This window comes from Lithobates pipiens, unplaced genomic scaffold (assembly GCF_037356315.1).
Source record: "Lithobates pipiens isolate NorthernLeopardFrog02 unplaced genomic scaffold, aLitPip1_a1.2 Scaffold_10, whole genome shotgun sequence".
NCBI classification, from domain to species: domain Eukaryota; kingdom Metazoa; phylum Chordata; class Amphibia; order Anura; family Ranidae; genus Lithobates; species Lithobates pipiens.
In genome coordinates this window covers 20,165,929-20,180,197 of record NW_027507686.1, presented here as the reverse complement: position 1 = coordinate 20,180,197, position 14,269 = coordinate 20,165,929, and the positions used below count along the sequence as shown (strand labels likewise).

The 14,269-nt window shown below is 42.7% G+C and overlaps 1 protein-coding gene and 2 non-coding genes across 3 annotated transcripts in view; all 3 read right to left on the bottom strand.

Moving 5' to 3' along the window:
• The window catches only part of AP1G1 (adaptor related protein complex 1 subunit gamma 1), a 93,348-nt gene that overhangs the window by 29,754 nt on the left and 49,325 nt on the right, over window positions 1-14,269 (bottom strand). Inside the window, exons 7-13 of the mRNA XM_077452247.1 lie at window positions 12,647-12,742; window positions 12,457-12,537; window positions 10,853-10,951; window positions 5,962-6,017; window positions 5,755-5,868; window positions 3,111-3,251; window positions 2,932-2,986 (exon numbers count right to left, since the gene is read on the bottom strand). Of these exons, the coding sequence (XP_077308373.1) occupies window positions 2,932-2,986; window positions 3,111-3,251; window positions 5,755-5,868; window positions 5,962-6,017; window positions 10,853-10,951; window positions 12,457-12,537; window positions 12,647-12,742 (642 nt within the window). The remainder of the gene's footprint in view (window positions 1-2,931; window positions 2,987-3,110; window positions 3,252-5,754; window positions 5,869-5,961; window positions 6,018-10,852; window positions 10,952-12,456; window positions 12,538-12,646; window positions 12,743-14,269) is intronic.
• Window positions 1,008-1,086, bottom strand: LOC143956549 (small nucleolar RNA SNORD71). Its single transcript, XR_013269950.1, has one exon. It is a non-coding gene; the product is annotated as a small nucleolar RNA SNORD71 (small nucleolar RNA).
• On the bottom strand, window positions 3,552-3,630 carry LOC143956543 (small nucleolar RNA SNORD71). The gene has a single exon (XR_013269949.1). It is a non-coding gene; the product is annotated as a small nucleolar RNA SNORD71 (small nucleolar RNA).

Here is a 14,269-nt window from a genome sequence, read left to right as displayed (position 1 = left end):
ACCGCTTACCGGAGCTGTCGGCAGCGGCGGAGGCGATCGGTTCCTCTCAGTGCCTGGGTATGGAGACAAGTGAGGCTAAGATGGCCCCCACCCGTCTCCATATCATAGCAGGGCGGAAGTGACTTCCGCCCATAGCTCTCAAAGGCACATTTTTCCAAAGTAATATATTTCAAATGTCAATTTTTTTTTTTTTTATTGCATTTTAGTCCAAATATGAGATCTGAGGACTTTTTGACCCCAGATCTCATATTTAATAGGATCTTTCATGCTTTTTTTCTATTACAAGGGAGGTTTACATTCCTTGTAACAATAAAAGTGATCCATATTTTTTTTTTTTTAAACAATGAAAAAATAAAATTAAGTAAAATGAGAAAAAAAAAAAAAAAATTAAAAAAAAGTTTTTTCTCATTTTACTTAATTTTATTAATTTTTTCATTGTTTAAAAAAAAAAAAAAAAAAAAAAAGTTTTAAGAGAACTGTCCCGACGAGCTCGCCCGCAGAAGCGAACGCATACGTGAGTAGTGCCCGCATATGATAACAGAGTTGAACCATGCATGTGAGCTATCCCCGCGATCGTTGGACTTTTATTCCTATTCCTATGTAAACATCCCTTGTAATTGATAAAAAAAAAAAGCATGACAGGACCTTTTTAATTTGAGATCTGGGGGTCAAAGAGACTTCAGATCTCGCATTTACACTTCAAAACAATAAAAAAAAAAAAAAAAAAAAAAAAAAAAAGATCATTGGGTGTTGCCCATCAGGGGTTAGGATCGGATAGTATCCACCGCTGGCACTGCATTACTTTAACTGACAATTGTGTGTTCATGCAAAAAAAAAAAAAAAAAAAACTGTACACAAAGATTGATAGGTTTTCCCACAAATAGAGATTTCTTTGTATGGGATCACCTGTTTTTTTTATTTTTTGAGCTATAAATGAAAAAAAAGCATTTATTATGTGAACTCGTTCACAAATGAGCTGGGATGACCATTCACAGTATTCCAAGACCCGGGTGTTGTCAGTTTATTGAAGATCAGCACAGCGAGTCAGCCGATGGATCACTCAGTAATCATCATTCAACAATCCCGGGGGGGCCTGTGCATGAAACAGAACTAAAAGTGGGGATTTAACAGCTACCGTGCTGTTTTAAGCCAGAGACAGCTTTAAAAAAAAAAAAAAAAAAAAAAAGAAAGAAAAATAAAAAAAATTAAAAAATAAATAAAAATCAGGAAAAGTTTCAAATAAAAAAATAATTTTACACATTTCGGTAAAAAACATCCAACAATTTTTTTTCTTTTTTAACCGCTTCCGGACCAGCCGTCGTAGTTTTACTGCAGCTGGGTGGCTCCCCTGCGTGAATCCACGTTAGTGTACGTGGTCTCGCAGGGTCCGGGGGTGCCCACGCTCGTGGCAGACGGTCACGATGACCACCAGTAACGAGCGATCGTGACCAGGAGACACAGAACAGGGACGAGTGTGTGTGTGTGTGTAAATGCACACTTCCCTGTTCTTACAGGAGTGACAGATCGCGTGTTCCTATTAGCTAGGAACCACGATCCGTCACTTCCTGTAGTTAGTCCCTCTCCCTTCAGTTAGAATCACCTCCCAGGGAACAGAGTTAACCGCCTCCTGGTGTTAACCCCTTCCGTGCCAGTGACATTTTTACAGTAATCAATGCATTTTTAAAATCGCACTGATCGCTGCATTAATGCCAATGGTTCCAAAAATGTGGCAAAATTGTCCGATGTGTCCGCCATAATGTCGTAGTCACAACAAAAATTGTAGATTGCCATTATTAGTAAAAAAAAATAAAAAATTAATTATAAAAATTGTATAAATCTATCCCCTATTTTGTAGACGCTATAACTTTTGCGCAAACCAATCAATATACGCTTATTGCAATTTTTTTTTTTACCAAAAATATGTAGACGAATACATATTGGCCTAAACTGAGGGAAAAAAAAAAAAAAACTAAACGTTTTTTTTTTTAATATATATTTTTAAGGGATATTTATTATAGCAAAAAGTACAAAATGCTGCAATTTTTTCTAAATTATCGCAAAAAAAAAATAAAAAAAAAAAAAAACCGCAGAGGCGATCAAATACCACCAAAAGAAAGCTCTATTTGTGGGGGGGAGGATGTCAATTTTGTTTGGGTGCAACATCACATGACCGCGCAATTGTCAGTTAAAGCGATGCAGTTTTGAATCACAAAAAGTGCTGTGGTCAAAAAGGGGGTAAATTCTTCCGGGGGTTAAAGTGGTTAAATCAAATGTCTTCATAAAATTTAGCCCAATATGTATTCCGATACATATTTTTTGTAAAAAAAATCACAATAAAGCATATATCGATTGGTATACATGAATATTATAGAGTCTATAAACGATGGTATATATGCTGGAATTTTTATTAAATTTTTTTTATACTAGTAATGGCGGTGATCAGCGACTTATAGTGTGGTGGGAAGTCTGACACTAACATTATTATTAAGCAGGATTTATATAGCGCTTTGCAGGAACTAGTGACATAAACAATAAAGGGGTCAGTGCTTAAAAAATAAATAAAAATAAGCACAAAGCGATCAAAGGGTTGCGTGCGTATTGTGCGTACTGTGAGGTGCTTTAACAAAGGGATGTGCTTTACAGAGGGGAAAAAAACAAAAAAACAAAAAAAAAACAGCACATCCCCGCTGACAGAACAGAGCTCTGCATTGTTTACATTGACAGATCTCTGGCCTGTCGTCTTAACCACCGATCAGCTACCCGAAGTGCTGGATTCCGTTTTAGGTACATGACCTGACACAGGAGAGTCCCTCTGCCGTCGCACTTCTACATGAGGCGGTCAGCGGCCAATAAGCCGTTAAAAACATTTTTATTTCTACACATCTAAGATCACGTGTGCATTATACTTTATGCAAATTACCCGATACTCACCGTAGTGAGGACTCTCATTATGGTGTCTATGTGCCACCGCTTTGATGGGGCGTACCTGGAAACAGTTAAAACAGGAAAAATGAGTTTTATTGTAGGCTTAATGCTCAAGACGTGTGCATTGCTCTGTGTGGCTGTGCAGAGTGACAATCGCCGACAGCGCTGTGGGAAGACGCACGTACTTTTCTGCTGCTAAGAAGATGCCCGAGGCACAGTCCGATTTAAATTCTGGTTCACAGGAGTCCAAGAAGTAAAGCAACTCCTTCATCATGCCGCGGATGTTGTTGCCATTCACCAGTGCAAAACTTAGCTCCATAGCTCGCCTGGAATGAGAAGGATTTAATGTGTAAGAGTGCTAAAACAGCAGGCATACCATGAGTTGAGTCTAACTAGCCGCCTGCCTTCTCAGACTTTTCTCTAATATATACATCGGACAGATTTATTACTCCTGGAAGATGACTTCTGGAGCTCCCATGCTGCTCACTGTGGTCTCAGCTCCTTCAAGAGCAGAGCCGCTGGAACTGCTATACCCGCCCCTCCTCCTGCCCATTCACTGAAGCCTTTGTATTATGTGAACTCGTTCACAAATGAGCCGGGAAGACCATTCACAGTATTCTAAGACCCGGGTGTTGTCAGTTTATTGAAGATCAGCACAGCGAGTCAGCCGATGGATCACTCAGTAATCATCATTCAACAATCCCTGGGGGCCCGTGCATGAAACAGAACTAAAGTGGGGATACCAGCTACCGTGCTGTTTTAAGCCAGAGAAAGCTTCAAAAAAGAGCACTGGATACCGGGGTTGATTTATTAAAGGCAAATAAGATTGGGCAATTTACAAGTGCAGTTGCTCCACAGCTTAGCAAAGGAGGGGAAGCTCTGCTGACTTCAATCATCTGCAAGTAAAAATGCATTTTTTTCCCTTTCCTTACATGTGATTGGGTATTCTTTACAAAAGCTTCCCCTCATTTGCCAAGTTCTGCAGCAACAGCACTTGCACAGTATTTGCATTTATATACAGCATTTGCCTTTAGTAAATCAACCCCAATGTCACTTAAAGCGGGGGTAAACCCAGTTTCAAAAAACACTTACATTCCCAGCATGCCAGAAATGCTAACTTTCACATTGGTTGTGCTTTCAACCAAACTTTCAAACCATCCAACGGCTGGTGTCATAACTGATCACATGTGCAGCATTATGGCAGTTGAAGAATTATTAGAGACCAAGATGGCAGCTTCCTTGACTGAAGAACGATAGAAGGGTTTACTTCCACTTTAACCCACCCCTCACCAGCAGGGTACAATCACTGATTATCGTTCCCTCAGGAGTCCACCCTAGTAAGCGGCAGTGTAAGAATTTAAGCCGGCCATAGGTGGATTGAAATTCAGCCAGTTCAGCAGGAAACTGACGAATTTCGATCCATCTATGGGAAAGCAGGTTGTACTTCAGTAGATTTATCGATTGACTTCAAGTGATCGTAAAGGGAATTTTTTTTTTTTGTTAAATAACGTTATACTTACCTCCACTGTGCAGCTCGTTTTGCACAGAGTGGCCCCGAACCTGCTCTTCTGGAGTCCCCCCCCCCCCTGCACGCGGTTCTTGCAGCTCCTCCTCACATCAGATAACTCCCTAGGAGAAGCGCTTCCCCGTGGGGGTTAGCACTCGGGTGCACTCCCGAGTCCAGCATTCGGCGTTCATAGAGGCCGAATGCAGGACACGGCCACGCCCCCTCGGCGCTCAGGTCATTGGATTTGAGTGACAGCAGCGGGAGCCAATGGCTGCGCTGCTATCAATCTATCCAATAATGAGCAGAGAACCCTGGGCAGAGAGTGTTAGGCTAATCAGGAGACACGGTCACTTTCCCTGAACATTTTAATGAGCAAAAACCTGGAAGAATTTACCCCTTTCCTGACCAGAGCACTTTTTGTGACGGCACTGTGTCGCTTTAACTGAATTGCGCGGTCGTGCGACTTTGCACCCAAACAAAATTTATGTCCTTTTTTTTCCCCACAAATAAAGCTTTTTGGTGGTATTTGATCACCCCTGCAGTTTTTATTTTTTGCGCTATAAACAAAAAAAAAAAAAAAAAAAAAAAAAAAAGCTATATTTTTAACTTTTTGCTACAATATCCCCAAAAATTATATAAAATATTTCCTCAGTTTAGGCCGATATGTATTCTTCTACATATTTTTTTTTTTTTTTCCAAAATCGCAATAAGCATATATTGATTGGTTTGCGCAAAAGTTATAGTGTCTACAAAATAGGGGATAGATGTTTTTTTTTATTTTTTTTTATTATTAATGGCCGCGCTTTGCGATTTTAATCGGGACTGATCGGATACTTTTGAGACTATTTTGTGACCAGTCATTTATACAGCGATAAGTGCTATACAAATGCACGGATTACTGTATAAATGACACTGGCCGGGAAGGGGTTAAACACTAGGGGGCGATCAAGGGGTTAAGTGTGTCCTAGGGAGTGATTCTAACTGTGGAGGGGATGGGCTACCTAGGACATGGCAGCGATCACTGCTCCCGATGACAGGGAGCAGTAGATCCCGGTCATATCTCTAGGCAGAACGGGGAGATGCCTTGTTTACATCTCCCTTGCATCTCCCCATTCTGCCGCTCTGTGACACGATCGCGGGACACCAGCGGACATAGAGTTTGCGGGTCCTGCAGGCACAGAAGCATGCAGCGGGTGCGTGCGCCCACAATGCAGCTTTTTAAAGGGAGGTACCATTTGCAAAGCCATGTCAATGTATATCGTTGTGCCCTGGTTGGCAAGTGGTTAAAGAGCTACTTACTTAAACAAATCACATTTTTTTACCTTTTTATTGAGACATCCAAATCCTTTAGACAATCCACGATGGTGCTGCGGTGCCTCTGTACTGCATTGTGGTCAGTCTGTACAGTTTTGAGTAGGGACGTCAAAGCCACATATCTGAACAAATGACAAGTCTGCTGTTACTGGGAGCCCACAGCACATCACAGACTCAAAACAACAAAGTAGAATTTAGGCCTACGTAGTACTTACCTAATATTCTTGTCATTATTTAATAAAAACCGTCCTAAGATATTAATAGCTAGAACCTGTTAGGAATAAGAGAGAAAGTAAACTGATGAATACACACAAGTGAGGCGATTAGCAAGTAGACACAAAGCATAGGAACTAGTATAATGCTGAGCTCACACCCATCCAATTCACAATAGCAGGGGATTTTGACTAGCTCTCTATGGAGCCGGTTCACATATCTCCGCTGCGGCTCCGGTGCAAATTTGCACAGGAGCCCTGTGTGCGTCTTTTGGTCCGTTTCAGGTCCGAATTCAGCCAAAAATTTGGGCCGAGATCTGACCTGAAACTGTGAACACCCGGCACCGGACCCCTGCTGTGAGCCGCATGGGAAGATAGAGGGAACCAAGACCGAAGATGTTTTCCCGGCATGTACCAAAAACTGCTTATTATGGTGCTTATGGATTAACCTCTTAAGGACCAGGCCTTTTTATGACACTTATTTACAAGTTTAAATTAGTATTTTTTGCTAGAAAATTAGTTAGAACCTCTAAACATTATATACATATTTTTAACAGACCCTATAGAATAAAATGGCGGTTGTTGTAATATTTTATGTCACAAGGTAGCTGCGCTGCGTTTCAAACACTTTTTTTGGGGGGGGGGGGGGGGATGCACTTTAATTAATTTAAAAAAGAAAACAAAACCATAAAGTTAGCCAGATTTTTGTTGAATAATGTGAAAGATGATGTTACGCCGAGTAAATAGATACCCAACATGTTATGCTTCAAAATTGCGCATGCTTGTGGAATGGCGACAAACTTTGGTACCTCAAAATCTCCATAGGCTACGTTTAAATTTTCCTTTACAGGTTACCTGTTTAGGAGTTACAGAGGAAGTCTAGTGCTAGAATTATTGCTCTTGCTCCAACGAACATGGCGATACTTCACATGTGGTTTAAACATGGTTTACGTATGCAGGCGTGACTTACGTATGTGATCTCTTCTGCGGACGCTTGAAATTTTTATTTTTCTTATTTTACCTTATTTTTACACTTTTTTTTATCACTTTGAAGATAAACTCCAGAGAAATTTGAATATATCCCTTTCAGTGGGACTCCCCTGCACAGGTTAAAGCTGAATTCCAAGAACTTAGTTACTTTGCAAAAAGAGCAAGCATACCATGAGATGAGTCTAACGCCGCGTACACACGGATCAGAATTTCGGCCAGCAAAAGACCGATGAGAGCTTTTCATCAGAAAATGCGACTGTGTGTATGCTCCATCGGACCGAATTCCCGCCAGCAAAAATTTGAGAGTATGTTCTCAATTTTTCCGAAGGAAAAAGTTTCTATCGGAAATTCCGATGCACAAAATTATTACGCATGCTCAGAAGCATTAAACTTGATTTTTTTCTCGGCTTGTCGTAGTGTTGTACGGTCGGGTTTTGGTGTGACCGTGTGTAGGCAAGACAGCTTGAGCGGAATTCCGTCTGGAAAACCATCAGAGCTTTTTCCGAGCATAATTCCGATCGTGTGTATGCGGCATTAGGCTTCACATACATGGAATATTTTACAATCTCTCCTGAACGATTTAACTTGACAGATAGTAACCGACGTTTAAAGCGTACGTTTTGCCGCGTTTACATGCCGCGTTTAGCAGAGTTTTGCCTCGTTTGTGTTTAACAGCCTTTTAAAAATATTTTTTAATTTTTATTTTTTAAATGGCCAAAAATGAAAAAAACGCCTGTAAACTAAATGCGGCTAAATGCGTGTTACCGGGTTTAGCCACGTTAAGACGCGTTTAGCGCTTGAAATGCCTGTAAACACAGCTTCTGAACACATTTTTGCATTCCAAAAAATGCCTCAAAACTCAACTGCCTAGAAACGACTGCAAACGACCCCGAGTACATGGACAGATAAGCCAAGATAGAGGAGAGTTTAGTGGCAAAAATGCCCAACTGCTCCTTAACATCTGTTTACCAGCAGCAGTGTACACAAGGCCCTACGAGCCGCTTGCCACCTCGTAGACTTTTCTGCATTATTCACATCTGACAGATTTAATGGTCCAGGAAGATAACTTCTGGAGCTCCCATGCTGCTCACTGTGGGTCTCAGCTCATTCAAGAGTAAAGTCGCTGGAACTGCTATGCCCGCCCCCCCTCCTTCTGCCCATTCACTGAAGCCTTTGTATTATGTGGGGGATGACCAGTCACAGTATTCCAAGACCCGGTTGTTGTCAGTTTATTGAAGATCATCACAGCGAGTCAGCCGATGGATCACTCAGTAATCATCATTCAACAATCCCGGGGGGCCCGTGCATGAAACAGAACTAAAGCGGGGATACTAGCTACCGTGCTGTTTTAAGCCAGAGAAAGCTTCAAAAAGAGCACTGGACACGAGTTAATTTATTGCCATTACAAGGAATGTAAACATCCCCTTTAATAGGAATAAGCATGACAGGCCCTCTTTTTAGCGTGACCAGGGGTCAAAAAGACCTCAGAGCTCACAAATTACACCTAAAAAAAAAAATAAAAAAAAAATTAAAAAAAAAAACATAGGCCGTTGGGCAGAAGTGACGTCAGATGTTTTCTCTAAGGCAGGGGTCTTCAAACTATGGCCCTCCAGATGTCCAGAAACTACAATTCCCATAATGCCTATTCATGTCATGGGCCACACAGTTGTGTAGTGGTTAGCACTCCTGCCTAGCAGTAAAAAGTCGCTGGTTCCAATCAATACACTACCTGCCTGGTTTAGTTGGGCTTTAAATTCAGGTACTGTTTAAAGGGTTCGATCACCTTTATGAAAAAAAAAAAAAAAAAAAAAAAGGCGTCTGTAGATAAAAACAAAACTGTGCAGCTCTGACCAAAGTTGAATAATGCCCTTGCTATAGGCCATTTACATACCTCCTGGAGCCTGACTGGAATACTCCCAGGACATTGCTAAGCGAGGCCTAGTCTTTACTGCTCACCTCCTCCATCACAGGAGTGAGCTTTCAAATGCCGAGCTCAGAGCTTCTGCATCAGGGAAAAGAAAGCGCGCGTGAGGGGGCTTGAATCAGTGAAAGAGCCAACTCCTGTGATGGTGAAGGGGAGTAGCAACAACTGGGCATCACTTAGCAATATCCTGGGAGTATTCCAGTCAGGCTTCAGGTGGTATGCCAATGGCCTACGATAGCATGTGCATTATTCAACTTTAGTCAAAGCTGCAGAGTGTTTTTTTTTTATCTAAAGATACCTCTTACCTGCATAGGCAGATTTTTTGATTAAATGTTGATTTACTAAAAGAGATGCATCCATTTGTGTCTTTTACATCTGTCACAAGTTCAGCTTTAAAGTGATTGTTTGTTTTTTTAGTAACAAAAAAAATTATACTTACCTGCTCTGCGCAATTGCACAGAGTCACCCTGAACCTCCTCTTGTGGATCCCCTCCCCTTCCCCGGGCGCTCCTGGCTTTTCCACTCTGTCCAGTGCCCCCCACAGGAAGCTGCTTCATGTGGGGGTACTCGATTGTGCTCGCTCCTATGCCCCGCTGCTGTGTCCATTGACACAGACAGCAGGACTTGGCCCTGTCCTCCCCCCCCCCCCCCCCCCATCACTGGCTTTTATTGACAGCACTGGGGGCCAATGGCTCCCGCTGCCCCAGCGAAGCCAGTGAGAAAGGGAAGACAGAAGAAAGAAGAGAGATGAGCTGCAGATGTGCCCAGCACTGGATCAAATGAGGGTTCAGGTAAGTATAAGGTGGGGGGGGGGGGGGCCCAATAACGATGCCTAAACATTTTTTAGCATAGAGCTGAACTCCAGTCATTTTTTTCATCTTTCCATCTATTAAATCTTCTGTCATTTTTGTGGTTTTAACTATGGATACTAAAAAAAAATTTCTGCCAGTAAACCCCTTACACAGCCCACTTCCTGTTCCTTGTCTGGTCATTAGCCTAACCCTTTGACACCGTGCACAGCTCTCGTTCTCACACTTGTGAGAATTTGCCAGGAAGGGAGAGGGGAGGAGTCATAAGAGGGCCAATGAGAGATGCAGAGCTGGAGGTGTGCCTCTGTGTAAATCCAGGAAGTGAACAGGCAGCAGCTTCAGCTGCCCACAGTTAAAGTGGATGCAGCCAGACTCAGTGGAGGGAGATTTCTGCAGCTTATTTGGCAAGTACAGAATTACAGTACATATAAAATAATATGCAAAGTGGTTGGAGGGAAGCTTCAGAATGGCAAAGATGTTTTTATTACAAATGATGTGAGCAGACTGCAGTTCCTCTTGAATGCAAGGAAGGCATTAAGGTTAAAAAACTTTTAGGCTTTAGAACCACTTTAACCCCAGCACTTAGTGGTTGTAAACCCTTACAATCCACTTTTTGCTACAGGTAAGCCTATAATAAGGCTTACCTGTATCTACCCCCGATATCTCCTAAAGCTGCACAGTTCAGGAGATATCCCCCTGTATCTGCATGTGCCGACGTCATTGGCACATACGCACTGAAGCAATGGCACATACGTTCCGTTTGCTTCAGTGAGTGAGCCGTTATGGGCAGAAGTCACGTCATTGCAGCTCCAGCCAATCACAGCACTGGAGCTGCGGTACCTGGAAGTAACGCCGGGGAGAAATGACGCCAGCCGGCGCCATGTACGGGCACCGCAGCAGGGGCTTTGATCTCAGGCGATTATTACATAATGAGCTAGTATGCTATGCGCATTATGCCTCTGCCTTGGGTTTACAACAAAGCATAAAAAAAAATATATATATGCAGTGAATAATGGTTGAAATAAACATAGCGTGAGATGCACAGCGGTAGAAAAGGAAAGTACAGAACACAAGATGAGGAAACAGGAAATAAAACCAGAGCGGAAAACTCCGGCTCGGAAGGAAGGACAGAGAGGGAGGTCACTGGCAATTAGCTTTACAAGACACACACCCGCAGGCCACTTTCCGACTTTATGTCCATGATTGTTAAGACCGTTTCATACAGGATGGCGTTACCAACGTTTTTGCTGGTCTCTGTGTTTGTAGCAACCTGGAAAATAAAGAAAGAAAATGTAACGTAGCTCAGATAATTCCCATAATCTCATGTTACCATAAAACATTTTTTACCCATCCAAAGTAGAAGGGATTACAGCAGCGGGCTGTCTGGTGGTTTCACAAAGAAGAAAAACGCACAACAGCTGATCCGAGATCTGGGAGAGCCTCATACAAGTCTATGGGGCTTCTATGTGCAGAGACCAGCAGAGCAAAAGGAGGATTTCTACCCATTACTGAGATAGGCGAGAAGCTGGGATGTGGAGGGTTCACTCATAAAAAGGAGAGGGGAGATTTGCTTTAAAAGGATATCAAGTGACATCATCACATTCTCTCTAGTAGATGCACCAGGTACTGGGAAGTTCTCTCCAGAGACGGTTGTTACTGAACAAAGTGCTCAGCCCTGCATACATCCTAGTTGCAAAAGTGTCCCTCTTTATTCATGTTCATTCAACTCTAACATTTGGATTATTCCTCACTTTATCCCTCACGGGGGGAGAGAGGGGGGGGGCGTCCTCCCCTGCTGCTTGTAATAACAGTCAAGCCATGCTTAGCCGCATCGATTGTTATTACAAGAAAGCTGACCATCCACTCTAAAGAACGGTACTGGGGCGATGCCTGCAGCTGCAAGCATTACCCCGACCAACCCCTTGAAGCAAGATCGGTACGTTTGTGACCGATACGGATTCTTCTTAAAAAAAAAAAAAAAACGCTAATATCGGACACACCGATAATTGGTCGACCCCTAACACTGACCAAATCCAAAATAAAAAAAAAAAAAATAAAAAATCAGATCAGACTTTCATATGTTTTGGGACTGCCCCTGTCACAGAAATGGACAGACGTATTTGATCTTGTTAATACACATCTTCAGCTGTCCCTCCTGGTTTTGACAGGTACCCACTCCCACTCCCGGCTGAGCTTGGTTGCGGCAAACTCAGTAAGAAGTTTGGCAGTCTCCTCCTTCCCCTGCAGCTGGCCCATTCGCAAATGCGCAGTAGGGAACCTTTCAAGTCCAAGGCTTCACTGTTGGTTTCCCTTCCCCTATATTAAGGCTTACCTGTAGGTAGATACCTCAACGGTTTAGGAGATATTTACAATAAAGCCGTCCGCTGATATCTACGGCGCATGCGCACTTTAGAAAGGGCAGATCGTGCTGTTTCTAAAGGGGTCATGCCATGACTGGTGGCTCCCACGCGCAGGCGCAAAAGTGACATCACGCAACTCCGGCCAGGGGTTCACAGCCTCCAGAAGGAAGAAGGATGAAGATGGACGCTCGCTGCTAGTGGGGACAGCAGTGACATCGCAGGCTTCGGTTTCAAGTGTCACATAATGGGCTACTATGTGATGCATACAGTAGTGGCCATTATGCTTTACCTTTGCAAGGAAATAAAGAGGAAGTAAAACCCATCAGGGTTTGCTTCCTCAAAAAAAAAAAATAAAAAAAAAATAAAGGAGGTGTTAGCACCTCTTGCTATATACATCCAACCAGTCAGTACCCACCTGTGCCAAAATATCATTCATGGCTTCACTGGAGTCATCGTCATTTCTGCCGAGAATTCGGAGAAGCCTTAATATCCGCACCTAGTAAAAAGAAAGCCAAAAAGTTACTTCCCACACATCATGACTGCCCAAACCACAGAGTATGTAGTCCAGCAAGTCAGCAACAGCGGCTGATGTGGCCGATACTCGCCTGCAGAAAGGGGTCGCTGATTCCGGACACGTCGTGTTCTGGAGAATAGCCGGACATAATTAGATTTTTAAGAATACGAACTAGCTGAGGAACAAGCTGTAGAGAAAACCAACAGAACACCATGTAGTTTAAAACAGGTAAACTTCGTCTTTTAATATATAGAGAGATATATATTTATGAAGATATATACCAGCACAAACAGCAAGTTTTAGAACCTTGAATACACAGATTACCTCTTATCAACAGATTTTAAAACATTGACTTCTAATATGCATCGGAGAGGGGTGTGATCTCAATGGAGCCATACTAAAGCCACTTTTACTTGTTTGATAGGTGTGCAGCGTTTGGGCTTTTCTTCTTGGTTATACAACTTTTATGCTGCCAATTTAGTGCATCCTATTCTAAATTCTACTGGGGCTTGTATCAATTAAAAGGAGTTGTAAAAGGCAGAAGGTGCATTCTATGCGTTAAGATAAAAAAAAAAAAAACTTGTGTGGAGCAGCCTAACCAGCACCCTCTATTTACCTGAGCCCCATCTCACTCCAGCGGTGTCCACGAGTGTAAAGCCGCCTAGGAAACTCCTCCTGATTGGAGAAACGGCAGCAGCGCCATTGGCTCCCGCTGCTGTCAAAGTAAGTCAGCCAATCAGGGGAGAGAGGGGGTGGGGTCGGGGTGGGGGGCTCCATGTCTTAATGGGCACATGGAGCTGTAACTTGGCTCCAGTGCCCCCATAGGAAGCTGCCGACTGTGGGGGGCACTCCATAGGAGGGAGGAACCAGGAGCACCTGAGAAGAGGAGGATCCGGGCTGCTCTGTGCAAAACCATTTACACAGAGGAGGCAAGTATAACATGTTTGTTATTTTTTATTTTTTTAAACAAGACTTTACAATCACTTAAACACCACTGTAGCTCAAGGTCTTCCCAGCAGTGCAAAAGAATAGAGATCCACAGTAGGCACCAACATTGCCAAGAGGGTCATGAACTTTGGCCTACAAGTCTAGCAAAAAAATTAATAAAAAAAAATAAAAAAAATAAAAAAAACACACCACACACACACACATAAAATTTTTAGATATCGTTTAAAAAAATAAAAAAAAATAAAAAGAAAGGTGACCAACATGGCAATGTACCTCAGCTGGCACGTGGTGATGTTTAGGTTGGCAGGGCATCATCTTCAGAAGTCACTTCAACCAGTACCAGCGGGCTGGATGCCTTCTGAAGATGTAGCAGCAAGCAAATCGCATCAGTATTCCGCAACACAAACAGGACTATAGTAAGGCAGGGTGGCATTTAAAAATAGGCCTCTCTCTATGTGGTACAACATAAGTGCCATGACACGTGAACCTGCTGAAACAAAGTTCCTGAGGGGCCTGACCTTACCAGAATACATACATTTTCTGCCCCTAGGTAGTCACATGACTAGAGCTCAAGGATGGCTAATGATAAAAAGGTAGGGATATTTTTGCTAAATATTATCTGTTATAATCTATTTCGACCTTGCATAAAGCCAGTTGTCACTGGATCTCAGGTCAGGGATCTTTTCTACTGCGCTCCTACCAAACATATCGAAATTAAGCGCTGATTCAGACAGGTGACCAGGCCTGTCCTCCGATCTGAGCCGCA